This window comes from Ambystoma mexicanum, chromosome 2q (assembly GCF_040938575.1).
Source record: "Ambystoma mexicanum isolate Mex_15411 chromosome 2q, UKY_AmexF1_1, whole genome shotgun sequence".
NCBI lineage: Eukaryota > Metazoa > Chordata > Amphibia > Caudata > Ambystomatidae > Ambystoma > Ambystoma mexicanum.
The window spans coordinates 306410363-306433192 of NC_090924.1; the positions used below are offsets into that span (position 1 = coordinate 306410363).

At 44.7% G+C, this 22830-nt stretch overlaps 1 protein-coding gene across 4 annotated transcripts in view; it reads left to right on the plus strand.

The window, feature by feature from the left end:
* LOC138569359 (uncharacterized) overlaps positions 1-22830 on the plus strand; it is a 1262132-nt gene that overhangs the window by 325122 nt on the left and 914180 nt on the right. For all 4 annotated transcript variants that reach the window (XM_069647272.1, XM_069647275.1, XM_069647274.1 and 1 more), the window contains 6 exons: positions 1340-1460; positions 5394-5476; positions 7443-7569; positions 8216-8409; positions 8614-8704; positions 15240-15372. In XM_069647272.1, coding sequence (XP_069503373.1) covers positions 1340-1460; positions 5394-5476; positions 7443-7569; positions 8216-8409; positions 8614-8704; positions 15240-15372 — 749 coding nt within the window. The remainder of the gene's footprint in view (positions 1-1339; positions 1461-5393; positions 5477-7442; positions 7570-8215; positions 8410-8613; positions 8705-15239; positions 15373-22830) is intronic.

Here is a 22830-nt window from a genome sequence, read left to right on the forward strand (position 1 = left end):
AGTCCATTCCTGGTTTTAACTTTGTGTTTCGGGACTTGTAGTCCAAAGTTTATGATGGGGGAATCCAAGACTGCAGGTCCCAGAAAGCAAAGTTAAAACCGGGACTCAATTGGAATCTTCCAACTGTAATGGAGCAAGTTGGCATGCATGCACAAGCACAGATGTCCTTGGAATCATTTCATAATTTATGATCAATACTATTGTGTTAGACTATTGATTGGTGACATATTAGTAGGGACCAGGCTCAAATGCATAAGAGGCACCTGCCCTGTCATTAAAGGAGGGGGCACCCCTCGCTGGCCTGGTCGCAGCTTCCTTATCTTGAATTCCTAACCTTCATATTTTTCCTAATCCCTTGTGGGATCATTATGAGTTTACGGTAGTGGTCAATCCTCTGCTATTTGGAAATAGAGCATGTTTTACCTCTCTGCCAAATTCTAAGGGCCTCATTATGAGAGGGGCAGTAAGGGGTTAAAGGCGCCGGTATAGGTGCCGGAGCCGTTAACCCGTACCGCCCCATTACGAGGTCCGCTTGCGGGACCCACTCTGGACGCCTGGTTTCACCAGACGTTCTTTGAGGGTCCCGCGAGGGGACCAGCATGCTAACAACGGGCCCATCATTAACGGGCCCGTTGTTAGCATGCTCCCCATTCCCATTGAGCCCTATGGGGGCTCAAATGGGAATGGGGATGGTCCAGGTTCCCTAAATGGGGAAATACTGGGCCCTCCAAAGTCGGAATGGCCCGGTATTTCCCCATTCAGGGAACCCGGACCCGAGTTTGGAGGCAGCCATGCCTCCAAACTCGTAATGAGGCCCTAAGTGTTGTACAGAACTTTTACTCTTCCAGCGGTATTTGTTACCACAGGCCCTAATACCAGTCCCCATGGACTCCAATGGGGCTCCAAAATGGGGAATAACTGAAGGGCCGGCATGACTCTAAAGCATGCAGACATTTCCCATCAATATGTTCTTACCACAGGCGGTTATGGTAATTCCATTTGGCAGTGTTCCCATAGGTAATACCGTTAAACTCATAATTACCCAGTTGGAGTTTTGTATCTAAATGCAAATACATTATGTTGGTGAAGTTCGGCACCAGTTTGTAAAGATTAGAGTTTGACATGTTGAGGATGAGATGGTCCCATTTTCTGATGTGGAAGGCATGATTCTTGGTGGTTTGAGCAGTCATAATACTTAGTGCTTTCGTGAGCTCTAAAATGATTAGGCCCGTGATACAGGCATGAGATCTATCAGGACTGCAAGATGTGCTTCCTGCAGTGTTGAATTGAATGCTTGATCCATGTGTTCTGTCATATAATGTCTATTCTGCCCCTGCAGCCTCTCAGCCTCAGTCCTGCAAGGGTTCCAGTGCAGCTCCGGGAGCTCCCTGGATGCCGGCAGCTTCAAATCACTCGTTGGCGAAATGACCAGCAAAGCTGTGGCCCTGGATGGCCTTCAGGTATGGAAGAAAAAGCAATAAGCACCTAACTCTGAATGGCCTTTGGGTACAGGGCATTGATCAACAAAATAATGACCCTTGATGGCCTTTATATATGGGATGATGGCCAAGGGCCACAGCTATCGATAGGCTTGTACGGGAATAGGAAAAGCAACCAGATGGATTTTGGCCTTCCGCTAGGAGATAGAGCGCAACAAGAACCTGAAACTTTGCGGCTTTCACGTTTGGGGTGGTGAGCAACAAGGGTGTGGCCCTCAATCCTCTTCAGATACAGTATAGTCAACAACAAGGGTATACCATACATACACATATATACTCAATGATGTCCTTCAAGTATTGGTTGATGACCAGCAATGGCAATGGCTCTTGCATATGGGGTAGTGACCAACCAGGACATGACCTTTGATGGCCTCAGATATGGGATAATGACTAACAAACATTGCAATGCCAACAAGGCAATTACCAGGCACTGCCAAGGTGTTGCTAACTGTCCATCGATGGCAGCAGTTACAAAATGATGCTAGTTCCTGGGCATATAATAGCAATGCCTGGCAAATGCCTAATACTTATACACAAGCCAAAACTGTGGGCTTTGCCAATGCGTTTTTAACAGGACTTCAGGGAAGGACACGCCTAGTGCTTATAAATGGAGTGGCTGAAGGTAGAACTGGTTGACAAATATATTACACCAGCAGTGCATTTAAAGCTCAAATTCAGTCTGATGACTGCTTTGAAAAAACACTGGCAAGCAATCAGAGAACAGCATTTGATGGTAAGGCTTAATAAAGCTAGCTCACAGAGATTCCAGGAGGATGTGTATTGGACAGGTAGCGGCAGGAAGTGGGTGGGAATGACCATAGCGATTAGCATGGCCATGGGCAGTCAATGGGCAGGTAAATAACCAAACAACACCTATAAGCTTTGCGTCCCTCCTCAAATGCCATTTCTCCCTAGCTGTTCTATAATGCAATAGTTTTGGTTTATAGGTTGTGCTTAGCACCACCTAATATCTAAAACTTAAAACAATATGTTCCTCAATTGCTTTCAAGTATGGGACAATTACCACACTACCAACAAGGTCATGGCCCTTGGCCTTCAGGTATGGGATTGTGAGCAAAGTCTGGTACATCGATATTGACCAACGAAGACATGGCATGGTGACTAACACGAGCATAGCCTCCAGTGGCTTCTAGGTACAGGAAAAGACAGGGGGACATTTTTCAGCCAGCAGCCACCTTGGAACATTATTTCAGGACCTCTTGAAGGTTTGGGAAGTGAATTCTTAATAAGTACTAATTATATTATTTATGTATTTTTTTGTATATGTATGTGTTCACTGTATTTGGCATACCACAGTACCATCACAAAGCCAAACCTTTCGACGGGAAAGAAGGAAAGCATGTTTGGCAGAGATATCTCCATGGCCATTAACAAAATGGCCCAGTCCTTCAAAGTGCTTTAATCATCACATTATCCTGCTTTCCATTGTACACCAACCAATTTCAAAAAAGTATTGAAATATAAATATGCTCCCATGAAATATAAACAAGTTGGATCCAATTTAAACCATCAAAAATGGTTTAATGCAGAAACTAACAATGTAAAAAAAGAAAAGAGGAAATTGGAAAGTGGTTAAAAGACCCTTCAGAAATTAATAAGGGCAAGTGGAAAGAATTGGAGAATCAATACAAAGAGAAATCGGTTGAGGCAGAGAAAAATGTCTTTAACAAACCAATCTCTGCAGCCTCCAACTCTATGGGCAAGCTCTTTCCGATTTTGAAATCAGTTGAAAAACCTCCTTCCTTATCACCCCCTTTGCAACCCTCATAGGAAGATTGTGAAAAGGTCCAACTTGCATTTCATCTATATAAAATCCAAAAGGCACATGAGGCTCCTGCAATGTGTGCATCCAAGCACAATCTACCTTTGGAAATGTAGACCCTACCTCCTTAAATAGGAATAAATTTAAGTTCAACCCTCTTTCGCTAGAGGACATGAAGATGCTTCTCTCCTCTACTAGACAAACAGCTTGCTCATGGAACATCTTGCCCACTAAACATATCTTGGAAAACATTGACATATTCGCTCCATTTTTTCTCAGAATGGTCAATGCTTCGTTCAGAGATAACAAGGTCCCAGCAGCAATTAAAATGGTTACTGTCACTCTGTTAGTTAAAAAAACGGGACTTGGTCAACATGACCCATCCAACCTTCGTCCGATAACTAATTGCAATTTTCTATTAAAGATCTTAGACAAAGCAACAAATAGACAGCTCCAAGCGTTTGTGGATGACAACAACCTGCTCCACATACAACAATCGGGTGTCAGAGGATCACATAGCACCGAAACCGCTCTACTCGATCTTCAAACCAGAATGCTTAATATCTTGGACAGAGGAAAGGCTGCTATGTTAGTACTTTTGGACCTGTCAGCAGCCTTTCATTTGCTTGACCATCAGAAACTGAAGGAGGCCTTAGAAAAATCAGGCAGCTGCTCTCAGGAAGCTATAGACTGGGTGTCTTCTTTTCTTGCGGAACAGAGCTCCAAAATCCATTGGGGAGACCAGTTTCCTATGCCTCGCCCTATCAACTGTTCTGTATCCCAGGGGGCAAGTTTATCTTCCCTTGTGTTCAACCTGTACCTACAGTGTCACTGCACCCTCCTTACCAACATAGGGGTGTTTTTCACCAACTTTGCCGACGACACCCAGCGAGTAATTGAAGTGAGTGGGTGCCATATCTCAGATAACATCAAGGTTGCCAACATCTATAACAGAATCAAGGCTTGGATGAAGACAAACTGGCTCTGCTTAAATGGAAGCAAGACGGAGCTCATGATATTTGGCTCATCCCAGGCCAGGCCCAAACTTGACTCTGACTATGCTTCCTTTATTATCAAAGACTCAAATATTCTGGTCTCTGATAAGGTTAAAACTTTACGTGTTTACCTGGAGGCATCCCTTGGGGCAGATGCACATGTAGTGTACCTGAAGAAAAACTGCCAGTATTACCAGAGACTACTCAGACGAATTAGACATGTTCTGAGTGATAAAAATTGTCCCACCATTGCTAGAGCCACAATCCTCTCTAGGCTGGATGATGGCAACACCCTACTGGTTGTAGCTAATAAGGGCTGCATCGAGCAATGCCAGACCATTCAAAATAACACGCTGAGAGCCATTAGAATGAAAACAAGAAGAGAACATATCACAGAGGATAGGAAGTCTCTCTACTGGCTAGCCGTAGATGATAACATTACCTTTAAAGCAGTACCCATTGTACACCACTGCCTCCATGGCTCTGCTCCAGCTTATTTGAGAGAACAAATAACCTTATATGAACCAGGTCGGTCCCTGAGATCTGAAGCTCAAGGTCTGGTGAAAATCACACCCGCAAAAAAAGCAAATGGACTTGGACGCTCTTTTGCAGCAAAAGCGCAACAAAGTGGAATTAACTCCCTAAATGTCTAAGATTACAATCAAACTGCTTGATATTCAGGAAGAAACTGAAAACACTTCGGTTGAAATAAATGATTAGCTCACTGTGATGATGAATCTGCTGTCCCTTTTTTCCTTGTTTGTCTGTGTCTGTATGTTCGCGCCCTGATGGCTGCCGGCTCCGGCGCGCTACAAATAAATACATTAATAAATAAATAAATAAACCTGATGGGCAGGATGTAGAGCAGGGCGGCAGAGAACCATGTTATGTAATGATACCATGCTTTTGTGCTGCACTGAATCACCACTCTAGTAGCTTCACTAATAGTCCATGACTACAGAACTCTGGGGTCGAACTAAAATATAAAATTAGAGAAGTAAAGGTGTAACTAACCCTGTGATCAGTCTACCTCAAAGTTTTCTCTCCAAACTAGCTGTTGGAGGGTCTGAAGTTTGTGGTGGATGGTAGCTAATTCATGCTTTTTGTGTGTTTCAGTCGAGCTGCCTTGCAAAATTGGGCCATGCTAAAGGTGTAACCGATTACAAAGTTTACCCTGCGGATATGCTGCTTTTCTATGAGTAAGTGTTTATGTACGGTGTCTGCATTCTACTTGACATTTCCCATGAACGGTGCCTCGTCCTATTCTGCTGTGTTCTTTATTCCTGACAATATCTGGATGTGGAATGCGAGCATGTTTTCTTGGAGTTCTAAACAGGAATATTCATATACAGGTGGAAAGCTTACAAATCAAGTTCTCGCCTCAGACATGGGGACTGCCTGCATTTCGCAAGTTCGAATCCTGGCAGGACCGACTGACCATTCCATCCTTCCCCGGTCAATAAACAGAGCGCCATTAAATTGGGCAATAAAAACAGCCATTATTACAGCACTCAGAAGTGGGTGGAGTCCAGCATGAAGCGATATTTAAAAGCCTGAGTGCATTATTACACCCTTGGACCTCACCCTACGCTCCCACTGATTCCCATGCATACCTCTCCTTCTCTAATGCACCTGTGAAGCCCTTGCAAGTATCTCCTCCAAGCTCTACCAGGTCATCATCCCTGATGGCCAGGAACACGTCTGCTTGGCTCTGATGGTGTACCTCTGGGCTTCTCTGGAAATACCCTTGCAATTGACGAGATGTCTCCTGGCCAGACCTGTACCAATCTTCCCCAGCAATGGCCTTCTTAATGCGTAGCAATAGCCAGTTCTGGAACAGCCGCACTCTTTTACTAGGACACCTCCGCCTGACCACTGGAACACCTGTCATTCTGGCCATAGGACATTTTTAAAGGGTTTCCACTTTTCACTTTGATCTACAGCACCACTTGCCATTGCAAAGTAAGCAAACACAGCTCAAGCAATGCAACTCGGTCCTGAGCAGCCGCATTCATCTTTGTAGAGGCAAGTACATAGGTCAACCTTTCCAGCGTTGGTGGCCCAAGTACACTCGAATTACTTCAACTCAAGGTTTTTGTTGTATGGCCAAAGGTTTAAAATTCGAAGGGGTTCTTTTCTTGCGTGTCTGCTATAAATATCAGGGAGGGGGCCGCTCAGAGGTGGACAGGCCTGTAGGTAACTCTGGCGATTGGGCCTCTTTTGTGGGGTAACCTATTTTATTTCCAAATGTTCTCATAGATAGAGGGTTGGGTTTGTTGAAAATGTGTAATATGGGGCCACTTTGAACATTATTTCCAGGGCCTCTTTTGGTTCGCAGTCCAGCCCTGGGACCGCTTGGCAATGCACTTACACGCAAGCAGTCCTGTCCATACTAATTGGATTTGTTTCGACAGATGGTGTAATTCTAAGACGAAAATCCCGGGGAGCCCGCGTTTCTGTGTTAGAATTAAACAACAATCAAAGCCAATCACAAATTCAGCCAGCGATGTCTGTTCATGGCAGGCAGCGGGTGCAAGAAACATGCAGCTTTCTTAGGAATCCAAAGCGTCTGCACCTGCATTAAGATCGCATGCCGGCACAGTTGCTGCTGGATTTATTTGATTGAGTGGATGGGGAAGGTGTGTGCCTGCTGAGCCGGACCAATCCATGCAAATCACCCAGTGAGTGAAAGACATGTGCAAAACATTGTACATCAAATTATCCAAACAAGACAATTAGCCCCCATGTCTATTTAACTTTTTAAGTATAATTGATGGCATGCAACACAAGCCAGACATTGTGGGCATTAGATTACAACAGAGGCCACCCGTACCAAAATGCAGATCTAGCAGCTTCAGGTGTGGGATCATTTGGACTTCAATCTAGCAGAGGATGTTTCTTCTGCTGCTGTCCTTGAAACTGGACATTGCACTCCACTCAGGGTAACTAGTGGATTGGAAGTTGAGCTAAGTAATATTACAATTCAGTAAAACAACTGCAGGATCCCAAATACCACCCTGAAACTCTTGAACATAAACGTCAATAACTTTTCATAGTACAATCACAGCCTTTTCAAACATTCAAATAAACGTATTTACTTTTTAGCAACAACTCTGCTCTTGTCCTCCTGTTCTCTACCTAATTTCTCCTTTTTTTCATACAAAGCATGAACAATGTGGATGCGGCCACCTGCCAAGACTTTTTCTCACGTGCCTCCACTGCAAATATCAATAACTTGGCTGCAGACCGAGTTCAAAAAGCAAAGCTGCTGGAGAGATCAGCGAGTTGCGTGGTAAGCCTGCTTGCTTTCTTCGGTTTGACATACCCTGCAGGAAATGAGCCACAGTCTTAAATGTTGGCGGTAGGAGTTCTCAGGACAAAACCTAGAAAACTACTGGCACGGTGCGGGAGACCTCTAAAGCTTTTGTGTGGGAATCTGATTTGTCCTCTTTGTTTGCTATCATGTTGTAGAATCAAGGGTAACATTGGTGAACATGTGTTGTCGTTTTTGTATGTGTTGCTTCACCTCCATGGTTGATTATCTGCATGTATGTTTTTGATCTGATCACCACACAGACTTATCATCTGTGACCTGTAGTACATGTATTAATGAAGTACATTCTGACAGCAGGCAACTGTTATACAATGCAATGTAATGGGTGTCAATGGGTGCCAATATACAGCTATTCTTTTCAGTTGTTGGGCTGTAGTTATCCACTGAGCTACTGCGAAGCTCGCTAGTGAGTACTGCACAGAACTTAGTTACATGTCACTCCTTGCCTTGCATAATTATGGCAAAATCACTTTTTGAGAGAAAATGGAAAAAGGAATGTTTCGAGATTGGGAACTTTTAAATTTAGGCAGAATCCATAAACATATGACTTTTGAGATGATTTTCTAACTACCGTTATTTACACATTTGGCTACTCTTATCTTAGGGAAAAGCGGGCAGTGCCGGCCTCAACAGTACGCAGCTATCGACCCTCGGGAGCCTGGTCTGTCTCATGGATCCACCAGTCATCGCCCAATCAGATCCTCAGATCTTGGAGAACCTGAAGCAGTGCCCGGTTCTTAGCGATGGCCAACAGAGTGCCGTGCTTGCGGTGCTTAAAACTGGCACCAGCACTTATGGGTGAGTGAAACATTTTCTCCGAAAATGATGCCTAATCAGCTGTGGTGGTTTTAAGCATACAACAGTGCCAAGTCCCAATGGAAATGCAAACCAAAGCACTAACTTCAGGAGAAACTAAAGGGGACTCTTTTTGGGAGAGTCTCTGTGCTTGAAAAGTTAAGACATTTCTTTAACACTTTCCCTATTTTCCCAAATGTAATGCAGGTCTCCTTCAACATGGAACATTGGCACCTTTAATAAGCTTGGGCCGCTCGCGTACTGCCTGGACAGCAGCACTGTTGCAAGTGTCAATACGGTCAGTGGACTTGATGATGGCGTGCATTCATTTTTAGAACATTAAATTTGCTAATTTTAGTCACACATTGCAACGCACTACTTCAGCATGTCTGCCAGACTGGCCTACCTGGTAATGTAGCCCTATGGACCACTCGCCTTAAAACAATTTAAATGAAAAACGTAAAGTAATGTAGTGTAGTGTTAACAAGGCGCATTACACTACATTTCTAAGGGGCGGTCTGCTCTATGGGTGTCTGAGCATGGATGGTGAAATGGAAGTTTTTGTTGATTTCTTGAGTTGACTGTGTAATAAAAGCTCGGCGGTCTGTCTGTTTACATGCAGGCTTGTCGAGCTGAAATTTAAAAAAAAAAAAACCAAAAAAAACAATTTAAACTCATAACATACCCATCGCTTTATTATGTTGTGTTATGTTTCTGGTCATTATACCACGCTGTGCAGCCATTTGCAGGGTCTCCTGGGATTTAGGATGTTTTTCTCCTAACCAATGCTGATGTTGACTGTGAGCTGTGGGGCAGGAGGTGGGGTTCTGGACCTGCAATCATTGCCCTTCCTTGCGGCTACAGATACCAGCTTGGCCGACATCAGCCTTCAATTCCCAACAAAGTGCAGTTCTCCAGTATGCAATTGCGAATAGACTCACATGCGTTGTGTACTTCTCAGCGTCAGCCAAAGGAGCCAGCATTAAATTCAGTATATCAATACGTATGCATAGGCAAAGGAAACATTTGCAGCCCATCCACCCCATTATAGGAGTCTCAACCTGTAACCAATGAGAATGCTAAGTAGCAAGGGTTCCTAGGAGAAAGGTGACACCAGCTGCCAGCATTCTAAATCATTACGTTTGATGGCATTTTAACTACAACTGATCAATCCTCTCAAGGGGAGGACAGACGGGTCTATAAGGATATCAATATTATAAAACCATATTTTCAATTGGGTAACCAATTCTTCACAAGTCTGGAACCACTTATAGAATCAAATGCTTTGCATACATAATACAAAGTGGTGTTTGCTCACCTGGGAGGAAATATAGGACCCCATTGTTCATCTGAATGAAATCTTCGAAAACGACTGTCCAACCTTTATCTCTATTGGAATCCCGGTTGAGGCAGTAGTGATGGGTGCACTTAGGTACTGAGTTCCACGACACATGTCCTGCACCTGTCTGTCAGCTAACCACGACGCTGTATCCAAGTTCTCTCTCGTCGAAGGAACTGAGTCGGCAGCACTTCTTTAAAAACAAATTGATCTTGCTAGAAATGCCTGTTCCTCTCCTTGTACCACCAAAGGCTGCAATAGTTGTTTCCTTTTTCTGAAAGACCCCGTTGCATGCATTAGGAATTCTAAGTCTCCCTTCAGATCAAATGAGTGAAGTCTCTGCATCACCAGGGAAGAAGAAGAGCTAAAGAAAACTGGTAGCATTTTATTCAAAGAGAAATTTGTGATCACCTTTGCTGTAAATCTTGGGTTAGTTAATAAGCCCATCCTGCCTTTAAAGAAATGAATGGGCCTCATTATAAGTATGCCGGTCCGGAAATGACAGTAATTTGCCGGTGCCTGACTTCCCGGACCACCAGGGTTGTAATCCCCCTGTGTTACCAGGAAGTCAGTAGCCGGTAAATCATTACGGGTCTGGCAGCAACGTGGCGGAAGCACGGATGCGGTTACCGTAATGAAGCCCAATGTATTGATTAGATGATGAAAGCGACTGAGATCACTTGTACTTCTGGCAGATATCACAGCCACCAAAATAAAACGAAAGAGGTGATGGGTGGAAGGTTTTGAATAAATCTTAACCTCTGGCATTGCTCTGGGCAACCCTCCAGACTTTTGTTCTTCACCTGCCAAGCCATTACAAAAGGGGAAGGACCACATTCAAATCAGGCTTGGTAGTCCAGTCCAAACTGCTGGGTCACATCCCTTCAGCACAAGACCACAAGCAACCACAGACATGTTTCAGTCTTGTTGGGCCTCATCAGTGAAGAGTGGCTTGGGTATCTAGGCCCAGCAGGCACGGGACCCATGTCTGGGCATACCCGTCCCACCCAGGGTGACTAAAGCAAAAAAAAGAGGTGATGGGCACCAAAACAGCCCCCTTTCAGGAAATACATTTCCCCGAACAGCTATACATCTGTTCAAGAGGTGGGAGCATCCATCTTGACAGGTCCCCGTTCAACTCCCATGATGATGGAGGTCTCCTGATTGGAGGAACCACCTAAGTAATCTTTTCATGAAATGTTGAGCAGTGTTCTCCTTGAATAAGTATTCATGCTTCTGTCTCGTCTGTATCTTGTTTTTGCCACTACATGACCCATGTTGGAGTCCACCTCTTGCAAGCCAAGTAGGTTAGGAAAGTAACTTTTCCACCTCAAAACAATAAGGATGCATTATTGCACCTAGCAGAACATCACTTCTGTTTCCTTGTTGTGACATTTCTGGGGCTCTTGCTGTAATTAGAATGTCTTCATAGTCTTTTAACAAAGGTATATTCTTGTACTCACACTACCCAAGATCCAGGCTGCTAGTTTAAGGGAGGGTAGATTGTGGTGAAGAACTTGACTCTCATTCTTTGACAGTAGCGAGCCACGTGGACATAAGGCAATCTAGAGAGATCGAGGATATCCAAGTGCAAAGGCCTTCTCCCCCACATGGGAACAATCATCATCATTGGAGCCACCTCCTACTTAGGTTTCCGTAATACTCAATGGAAAAATGAAATGGATGGAATGTTAGAAGTACCTGTTGGTCCAAATCAAAGAGAACAATTGCCCTATCAAACTTTCATTAAGATGCATCTTCAAATCTAAGCTGTCACAAATGTATCTATCTGCTTTGCGCCCCATTCCGAAAAAATAATAAGACGTACAGCAATACTCTTTTGATCTGAATTCAGTGACCAGCTCAGGGTGTTTGTATTTGGTTTGAAGTCTCTGGAAGAATCTAAGCCATATATGATCTTCTGACAGGTGCCCATCATCTATTCTTCCTGTACCTGAAAGGACAGCACTTTTGCCTTTGTTCCTCCATGTTGGTTTTTATTGTCTGTCAACACTCCTAGCACCTTCCCTCGCGTGAGTGGGAGACAAGAAATCATTGCTTAAGGCACAGCCCTCCACTCCAGGAGACTGATGTGAAGGCGACATTCCTACCTTGTATACAATCCTCTTTTTTGCATTTGGTCACAATGCGCTCTACAGCTTGCTAGAGAAACATCTGTCAGGATGGTGATCTGATGTAGGAGCTTAGTGAAATCCTTTTGTCTCATGAGATTGGAGATGGCTGCCCACCATGGCAGTCCGGACTTCAAAATGCTCTGAAGTTGTGACCTGATCATCCCAGTCTCTGTCTACTTGGTGCCATTGATCGACACACGCGCGCGTCCTGTACCAGTCTCTGCATCAGTCTGTAATTGGGTCTATGTATGCCAGGGACTGCCAACTTTAGCACTTACCTGTTGGTGGGTGCCCTGCATGCAATTTTTAACATTTGCCAGGTGGAGTGTAATAGAGTAAAACAGGGTGAAATTGCCTTCACTCTTCACTTTCACACCCTTTTGCAAAAAAGTAAACACCGCCTGCAAATTACACTTTGCTGGCATTGTTTAATAATGGGTTCCCATGGAATCTGCTAGCTCATTAGCAGGCGAAACCACAAGGCACATTTTATAGGAATCTATCGGTTTTAAGCCTGATTGAAAATGTTATACACGCCCCAAAACCGGGTGCTCTTCCAGGACAAAGGAGGAATGCAAAGAGGAGATGCATACTCCGAATTGTGCCTCTCCCATGCCAAGAAAAAGGCAAAAAATAAACCTGACTGCAAATTGGAAGCATTTCTTTTGCATTTTTGTTCTGCAAAATAACCCAACTATGGGTTTCATTACGGGGTTGCTGGTAAAACCTGCTGGTAGACGGCGGGTTACCGGCAACCCATAACACTGTTACTGCCGCCTGACATCCCGGTGCTACCGGGATATCACAGGGGGCGGTATGGTTATTTCCCATTCCCATGGAGACACTCAGCAGGCTCTGATGGTCGCATGGAAGTAGCTGTGGACCTCTTCTCCTCTTCTTCCTCTTCGGAACCCAGCCAATCAGCACTCATGCTACATTCAAAATCTGTGGGGTGCCACCGTCCCAGTTGGAAATAGTTCCAGGCAGGCATGCCAGAAGACAAAGACCAGCCGATTTTCAAGATCCTCCCCTGCTTCCTGTCCTCACAGACACGCAGGACCCTTGGCAGGCTTCTCCATGGCAACCCACAGAAGACAAAAGTAAAACAAAGGCCTCTTCCACCCTGCACAGCAGAAGAAAGGACAAGAAAATGACAATTGGTCAAAAAAGAAGACAGGAACCATTTTGGAACTATGGTGTCTCATGTGTCGATTACCACAGCTGTGGAAACAGCCTGCAATGTACGTTTCTGAAAAATATGGTAGAATTACATCCACTGCCACCAGTCATTCGGGTAAGCTTGTCACTTTAACAAACATGTCGCAGGAGCAGTGAGAAACCCCTCAGTGCTTCACATAAGGTGGGGTGTACTAATCTCACAGTATATAATGTAGAGAGGATACAAAGTATGTCCCTATGCTTGTGAACCAGTGTTCCCAGAGGAAAAAGAAATGAAAATACCAAGGGAAGCCCAAGAGGCTCCCCAGCAACACTGCACAGAAAGTGCTGAGTGATTCAATAGTAAATTGCAGATTCCCACCCAGTTGGAGCAAACCATAACTCAAAAAATTAAGTATGTAGAGTTTCAAAAATTACTTCCACAGCCAGGGTAAAAGAAACGGTGAGTGTGCACCCTGGAGCATAGACAAACAAATCCACAAGTCCAGCAAAAAGTGCACAGGCGAAGGAAATTTTGCATCAAAATGTGAAATCTACCTAACAACATCTAAGGATGATTCTCACTTCCACTTGACAATCAAGCAAAAATGAATTCTCAACAACAAAGTTATGAATCCCTGAATACGTTATTAATAAAAGAAAAACCAGTGAGTCCAGTTTACACAATAAAATCAAAGGTCCAAGTCGCTCAGGCTTCAATATTAATATTCAACACGGATGATCTGGCAGGTGCCACTGGAACGTCAGGTGATAAGTCATTGCATTATGCGGAAAGGTCCTCTTCTCTTGAATCCCAGATTATATGACGAGCAGGTGATAGGACCTCCCCTTGATCACTTGCAAGTTCATTCATCTGTTTCAGAGAAAGCAGGTTTGATTGGTACTGCTTTGTCAAGGAGAATATCTTTATCTTTTAAAAGCCCAGTGCACTACATCTTTTTATTTTGTTAAAGGAACATTTAGCTTTTCATGAAATGTTGACATGAAAGTGCCAGTGCACCCTAAATAGTGATCATTGGGCCCATTACAAAGTGGCCGGTGCAGTAATAATGTGCCAGTAGTTACGTTTCGTGGCACATTACCACCCTGGCGAACTACGAGTTTGCCGGTGGGGTGGAGGAATTACCTCCAGCGAAGACCTAGAGGTAATTCCTCTACATGCCACAAGAATCGCTGGTGTTACAGGTGCTGGTGGGACTCCATGAATGGGGATCAACACTGTCACCCCGGCACTTCAAATCCGGCAGGAAACACTTGACTGAGTGCTGATAACGGTATTACCGTTTGCCGGTATCCTGGTGGATTTACCGCAAGGATACCTGCATGGTCGTATTGCGGCCAAATTTCCGTAATTGCAATACAGATTCAATAGGAAGAGCAACTACGAATGGATCCAAATCGAAATGGATTGAAAGTATAGAACAGCGTCATCCAATATTATCCGTGAAAATGGCAAGAAAGTGATAGATTTACAATTATGCCCTGTCACTCAAAATGAATTATTGAAAGCAATTTAAGGTTGGATTAGCACCTTAAGGTCAACATTTAACATCATTTGAAAAGTTATATGTTTCTTTCGTAATGAATTTTAATAAAGATAAGAGTGGTTGCATTACCACATTGGTATTATTAATTGACACCTTTTCTTCTTATACCTGACTTTTTAAAAGTGATGGTAATTAGCGACAAGTATTGGTCAGCAAACATTTCCAGTGATTCGATGAAGCACCTAAATGTTTGTTATTTTCTTTGTTCCGCAAACATGTGGAACTTCTCTGGGGATTCATCTGTGATCTTTGAGGTCACCCAGATGTACAAATTGTGTCATGCAAGGGAGGGGAGGCTGCCACCATCCCCCACAGAGCCCCTCAATAATATACCCAACAGTCCTTCAAGGGCCTGGTAAGCCCCTGCAATGGAGCATATTAAATATATGTCTATGGCCAATACTTTATGTGTGGAAAGCAATGGCTACCTCTCTATGTTGGATATTATGGGCACCATTCCAACGGCTGTAAGTAGGCATTGAACAGTTGTTATTTTCATCTGTGCCTAGAGGAAGACTGGGCTTTATGCTCACTGAGATGGCCGCCTTGATGTGAGCTCTGATTGGCTGTTCATTGCTATGGGCCCAATAACATGTGTTTTTTTCTTTTTCAAATGGTTTGTTCTTTTCACAGGATGTCCGGAAGAACGTCTTTAAAACTGCAGTTGGCTCATATAAGGCCCGAAGTGCACCACCTGGCCAACTGAAGAAATTGATGAAATCGCTTTTAACAACCGCAACAAAATCTAAACGAGCGGCAGATGCAGGTGGGTTGAGAACACCGAAATTTGAGCAGATATCATTAATTATATTATTCTAGAAAAAAGCACATGTTATGCAGACATATATGCTTTGTTTTAAAATAAAGGGAGCATATTGTTTTAATCTCCAATGATACAATCTAAGGTATTAAATGTGAGTCAGGGTCAACAAACCATTTGTGTGTATTATGTGGGAACCACCAGTGAATTTGGAGTACAACTACCATGACAACAGATTAGACTGTGTTAAAATGGAAACCTCTTGTTTCTAACAAAATGATTTTGCATCTGAAACGCATGCCATAGTAGAATGTATTAGTTCCACCTTTCTGATATATTCCCCGTGGCATGTGCACTGTGGTCGATGCCAGCTCTGAGGCTTATTGTTCATAATTGGATGTTGATTGAAGCTGGAAACATCAGGCTGACATGAAAAGAGCATGGCTTCTATGTTCAGCAAGTATACTGTGAAAACGCCAGTGGCACCACTGTCCACGTTGGCATTCACCCCTGCGAGGTGACTTTCCCCAGGTTAAGTTGGCCAAGGACTGGAACATGATCTCTGAGCACAAAGCCAAGTCTGGCAAAGTCAGCAACGAGAAAGGCAATTACAAGGAAGGAGACATTGAAAAAGTCCAATGATAAAATGATCAGATGCATAGAGTGAGTTAAAAGAAATGAGTGAAACATTAAAAAAAACTTTGAATGTCAATGATGCAATAAAGTACTACACACTTATTCAAATAATACTCAGCTGTTCAATTAATTACATTATGCTTTCATTGTTAATTTAGACTGGCCAATTCCAGATACCTCAAATGTCCTTTCAATCATCATTGATGAATGTCAACACCTGCCCCATGAAGTTATGGACTAGAATTATAAGCCAAGCATCTGAGAGAGAGAGAGCCTGTTTGTAGAGCTCAACGTTGAGATTGTACAATCTAGCTGGTGTTAAGGCTTTCATATTCCAGCATTGTCACAGTACCAGCAAGTCTGCAGACCACCAGTCAACAGACCAAAGCCATCGTCTTTGGCATTTCAACACTCTGCACTCACATTGATCCGGGACCCCAGCATCACAGACCCAGACAATCCATAGAGCATTCTTAAGATACACCCAGCTTTTCCCTAATCACGCCTGGCTTCAGACAAATCTCGATAGAGTGTAGGGTTTTCTTTTAAGTGGCTCTCCACCCCATTGCAAATCTGCCAGCCTAAAAACAATAAGCACGTATGACAATCCATTAAACATATATGCAATGAAAAGCAGCAAAAAGTCAACAATAAAATAGAATTGAATTAAAACCATGACCATAACATAAAATACAAATGAATCATAGAACTAATAATTGCACACTGACTAAAACATTCCTATTCGCATGATCAATTGAGACAACATTCTCCAGGTGATGTTTCCTTGCCCTCCTTAAATACCCTAAGAATGACCAAGCAACAAAAGGTGGCTGGGCCGGTAATAAAAATGTTAGTGCAGGTCCAAACTCAGTGAATTTCTCTCGTTTCAGTATCGGGAGGATGGTTTGCCTTCTCACTTCCATGTATTGAGGACAAAACAACACAAAGTGCATAAGACTTGCAGCTGCTAAATTGCAGCACAGACATTCTGAATCCTGAACATAAACCTGCCAATTCCCTGTATTTGCTTGAATCAGCAAAAGATCAAACCTAGCTCTAGTTACGACCCAACGATCTAATGGATTGTTACTGTGGGTCAAATAAGGTTGCAGGGAGCCTACTTTAGTCACAATAGCATGTTGCCTTTTTGAGGCCAATGCTGGCCCCATTAATTCGTGTCTCTCTCCTTGATTAATGTGACAAAGTTCCTTTTGTATACATTCCTCTCTCCCTTTCTCAACAGGGTCGCTTGTTGCGAAAGGCTTATGGCATTTAGCTGGGCCGTGCAAAGAGAAATAAACATGGGCCAGGGTATCTTTCTCCAAACATGACTACATCTTAATGCTTAAATGAGATCTTGTGCTACAGATGCTCTGGGGTTTGACTAGACTCTACGCCAGTGTAAAAAAAGAGCCTGGTACCATTCACCTGCCACAGGTCTTGCTCCAAGCTCTGTATGCCCTGCAACGGTCAGGGCCGAGAATGGCTAACCCAACATGTTATTTAAAAAGTAATTTTCCATGATCTGTAGTGATGGCGTATTTTCATACCCCCAGAGCGAAGCCCCATAGTTTGTTGCTGCTCTTGGTTGGCCATTGTATACTTTCAAAGTCAAGTCAAGTGTTTCCCATGAAACAATGTACCCCTCCTGCCCCAATGCTTGACTCATCGTGTTTCTTTGCTTATGTATGTGTGATATACCCTTCTAGTTTTCTGAAAACCTGATTCCCAAATAGTCAAACTCTTCACCGTGGGAATTATAGAGCCATTGCTCTGCATATTCGGCATTTCTATTTTCTTTTTCCCCCCATCAGCACAAGCTACAACAGCAGACTTCATTGTGTTCATTTTCAAGTCCAAAGCAGTCATAACATCGATATATAGACATCAATCAATCTCTGATGGGCGTTTTGGTGTCCGAGCAATAATCACTGTATCATTAGCGTAGGCTAACAAGGGGAAAGGTTTATTCTCCACACGGAGGGGGTCTGCTTTTGTGGCAACTAGGAACCTGTAGAGATCATTTGTGTATAGGATAAACAGGGCCGGTGCCAGGACGCAACCTTGACAAACTCCTGTATTAACTTCAAAGTATACAGAGCACTGTCCCTGCTCCTCAAAGTGGGCACACACCTTGGTGTCTTTGTGTATCATCTGAAGAACCCTCAGCAGCCCAACTGGCCAACCCACGGACCCAAGCATCGACCATAGCTTGCCTCAGGTCAAAGGCGTTGTTTAGGTCCATAAAAGCCAAATAGATTGGCTTGCCCTTCAAAAACACAGATTGTGCCCCCACCAAATACAGATTCAAGGCCTGATCACATGTGCCCAGGCCAGTTCTAAAACCATTTTGGACGTCTGAAAGCACCGAATTGATTGAGATCCAATCCTCAATCCGACCCAATACTACACGCCCCCAAATTCTTGAAGGAGGTGTACAAAAGCGATATGGGTCTATAAGCCTCAGAAATGAGGTAAATATAGCGTTTTTCTAACACTGTGGGAATTCCTCTAGTTGGATAAATGCATTAAAACAATTAGTCAACAGAGGTGTCCATAGATCCACCTCCAATTTATAAAGATCTGCAGGAACCGCATCTGGGGCTGGTGCGCGATTACACACTTCTACATAAATTGTAGCCTCAAATTCATGCCCTCATACAAAGGAAGAAAAGGGGGTCACCCAGGCCTTTGCCTCCAGATAGGTTTCCTTTATACTTGGCTTGCACCTGATGGGGGGACCTCTTGCAACAAACGCCCAAAACCTTTTAGAGTCATTCATGGAAACAGCTATGAGTAGATCTTCCCATGCTTGATGTTCAAGGGATTGTTTCCTAATTTTAATAACCTCTTTATGTGCCTCCATAGCCCTAATTATCTCCCCTGTGTGGTTATCTGGTTCCCTCAGTCCCCTCGGCAGATTCCTTTTTGCTGTTTTACACTCTTCATTGAACCAGCTATTCTTACCGCTTATTGTTTGTTTGAAGTCATACTAAAAGTATTAGTGAGAGGCCCCATCAATTGCTTAAACCACTCCAACACCAGTTCAGGGGATTCCGAATCATCCAGAACGGGAAGAATGAGGTGCAAGTTAGTGAACACAAATTCCTGGTGAAACGTTACATAGTCACGCTTAGCCCATTTCTAAGCAGCTGATTTTGAGATATTTGGGCCGAAAAAGTATGGTTTTCCCTTTCAGAAAATCCCATGCTAAAAGCTTGTAAAAACACGACCAAAACAACATGTATACAAAAAAACACATGATGCCATCCATTAAAAATTCCATGCATGAGAGGCTGCCTCGAAATTTTACTGTCAATTATTTTTCCAGATGTTTGCATGGAAGGATTCAGAAGTTATTAAGAACATTTAGTTTCGGAACCTCCGTAATATATATGCGTATATATCACATCACCACCAACTTGCTGGAGACTCAACTAAACATAAGGATAAAGGAGGATATTGGGTCCCTCAGTTCATTCTAACAGATACATTAATTTGAGGCAAATGGGAGTGTTTCACTTGCGGTGACAAATTGCTGATAGATACAAAGAAAATACTTTCTGTTGCTTCTGTCGAAAAGGGAAGTCCCTGGAAAGTAGCTGCAAAGCTTAACCCTTTAAGCTATAATGGCTGATGACTTTGCCACCATTGTTTTTGACCTTTTCCTACTTGCAATTGAAGGCGAATTGTGGTTATATATTGTGCCTTTGTGGCTATCACTAGTAGTATTGTTCTAAAACACATTGGGCCTCATTACAAGTCAGGCGGTAAGGGGTTAATGGCGCCGGTAAAGGTGCCAGCGCCGTCAACCCCATACCGCCTGATTACGAGGTCCCCTTGCGGGACCCGGTCTGCACGTCTGGTTTCACCAGACGTGCAGAGCAGGTCCCGCAAGGGGAAGAGGGAGCAAACAACGGGCCCTCGTAATCGGCCCGTTGTTTGCTCCCTCTCCCATTCCCATTCAGCCCTATGGGGGCTGAAATGGGAATGGGGAAGGCCCGGGTCCGGGTTCCCAGAGGGAGGAATTACCGGGCCCTCCGAACTCGGAATGGCCCGGTAATTCCTCATTCTGGGAACCCAGACCCGGACCCGATTTTGGCGCCAGCCATACTGCCAATAGCAGCATGGCTACCGCCAAAGTCGTAATGACGGCCATATACTGTACGCATGCATTTCTTGATGTTGGATCTTAGGGCATCATTATTTCACATAGACCTCATTGAATAACTGACTGACTAGTTTCTACTGGCAGATCTTGAAATGGGCCGAATGATTCCCCAGGAGAGCAATGCAAAAAACGAATGCCTGTACACCAGGCATCCAGAGGACCGGAGTACAATTTGCACACTTGAGCAGATTGTTCAGCTTAAGATGTGGGCCTTGTTTCGTGTCAAAGGAAACATTCTAGGGCCACTGTGATCTCTCGAGGATTACGACCCTGGCGGTAAGCGAAAAACGTTGCCGGTAAATGATTACCGGCATCGTTTTCCACTAGGTCCGATCATGACCCGTGACCGTTAACTACGATGCCATTAGCGTTATCGTAGTTAATGCTCCCGCTAACTGCACCAAGGTCGCGCGCACGCGACCCGCCACGCCGTAAATAGCGGCATGGCGCAAAGCTAAGCGGATCACGACCCAAGCGGATATGCACCTAACGCCATCACAAAGGCCGTTAAGTACCTTACCGCCATGGTGCTATTCACGCCATCGCGAACCAACCGTAAATGGCCATGTAAAGTGAACCCAGCTGCCACAGGTGCACAGAATCAGCACAGGAAGAGGCAATACAGACTCAGGAAATACAAAAAGAGCACACCCCACCCCTTCCCACACCCAGTCACACTCCACAATGATACCAATAGGACTAGCAATGTTGGGGCTGGAGGACCTGATAGCAATGCAAGTGCTACAACAACAACAACAATAACAACAACAACAACGGGCAGCACAGAGGAGACGCAGGAGGAGAAGGAGGGCAAGGCAGGGCCAGCAAGCCCCACCAGCACAGCCAGTGCCACCATGCAGGCAGCCCCCAATCCCACGCATCAGAGCCAGTCCATTCAACCTCACTGCTGAGCAGATCCACACCCTGTACCGTTTGGACCGGGACACCATCACTGCCATCGTAGACATGACACACAACGACATCGTCAGCATGATAGAAACACCAACCGCCATCCCACCCCTACTGAAGGTAGTGTCTGTACTCCACTTCCTGGCCACAGGCACCTACCAGCACACAGTGGGGCACTTGCATGGCATTTCACAACCATTTTTTCACGTACACTGATCCAAGTGCTCGATGCCCTCCTCAAGCACACAGATGACCACATCTCATTACTACGGACTGCCCAGGAGATTGCAAACACCAAAGTGGGTTTCCATGCACTAGCCGGCATACCTGGTTGCACTGGGGCCATCGACTGCACCCATGTGGAATTGGTGGTTCCACATGCCTTGGAGGTACCGTACCGCAACCGTAAACACTCAATCAACGTGCAAATGGTCTGTGACTCCAACAGGATCATCACACATTGTTGTGCTCGATTCCCCGGAGCAACCCATGATTCAATGGTCCTGAGGAACTCCACAATACCACGCTACATGGAGCGACATGCAGGCCCAAGATCCTGGCTACTCGGTGAGTCTAATGTCATGACCATGGAAATGTGAAGTGGGTAGGTGAACGACGTACCAATGCATACTCCACCTGGCTGAAAGGGGGGGGGGATGATGCATACTCCACCTGGCTGAAAGGGGGGGGAATGATGCATACTCCACCTGGCTGAAAGGGGGGGGAATGATGCACACTCCACCTGGCTATGAGTAGCAGAGACAACGGAGCCAGATCATACCCTAAAGCAAAACAAACTTCACCCAACACCAGTAAACCCAATGCCTGATGTATGCAGCCCTACCATGTGAATGAGGTTGTGTCCCAACCATGACACAACCATCTGCAAGTGCATTGTACCAATTCTGACCACATTGACTACAACGAAATGCACCTACATGCACGTCACGAAACACCATCAACCGAAAGGCCTGTCCCCCATAACTGCGCACGAAGGAGGCACATGACGGACAGAAACATCAACACACCATCACACAGACAGCATGGCCCCCAAAATGTCCCTATAAACATCAGTATTGCTCACTGGGGTCATGATGAGGCCGACAGCAATGTTGCAATGATGTGAGCATTGACATCACAAGACACGTGCCAGGCCACCAAAACAAACGGCATGAACGAACACAGTGGATGGGCACTCACAAGGCACTTGACCCCCCTGCATACATTGGTTGATGGCATGCAAAACAGGCCATGAGAGCCGGTCGCATAGTGTGAATCAATTAGTGCATTTAGAAGTGGTCCAAAGTAACAGTTGGATGCAAGCCATGGTGGCACATCAAGTTTCGAATTAGACGTCATGACTGACACATACATTCTCGCCCACATACAGGTGATGCAGGCTATCCCCTGAAGAGGTGGCTCCTTACACCAGTCCGGAACCCACAGAACCAGCACGAGGAGGACTTCAACTGTGCACATACAAGTACCCGTGTGGTCATTGAGCAGGCATTCGGCCTATTGAAGGCACGGATTCGATGCCTCAGCAGGTCTGGTGGGGCACTCCTGTACCGCCATGAGAAGGTGGCAAAGATCGTCATGGCATGGTCATGCTACACAATATGTGCGTCAGACGAAATGTGCCCCTGCCCCCTGACGCAGAACTGAAACCACCTGACGATGAGGATGAGGAGGGTGCAGATGGGGCCGCACCTCATGGAGGAGGTGATGCACAGGAGGGGCGTGAAATG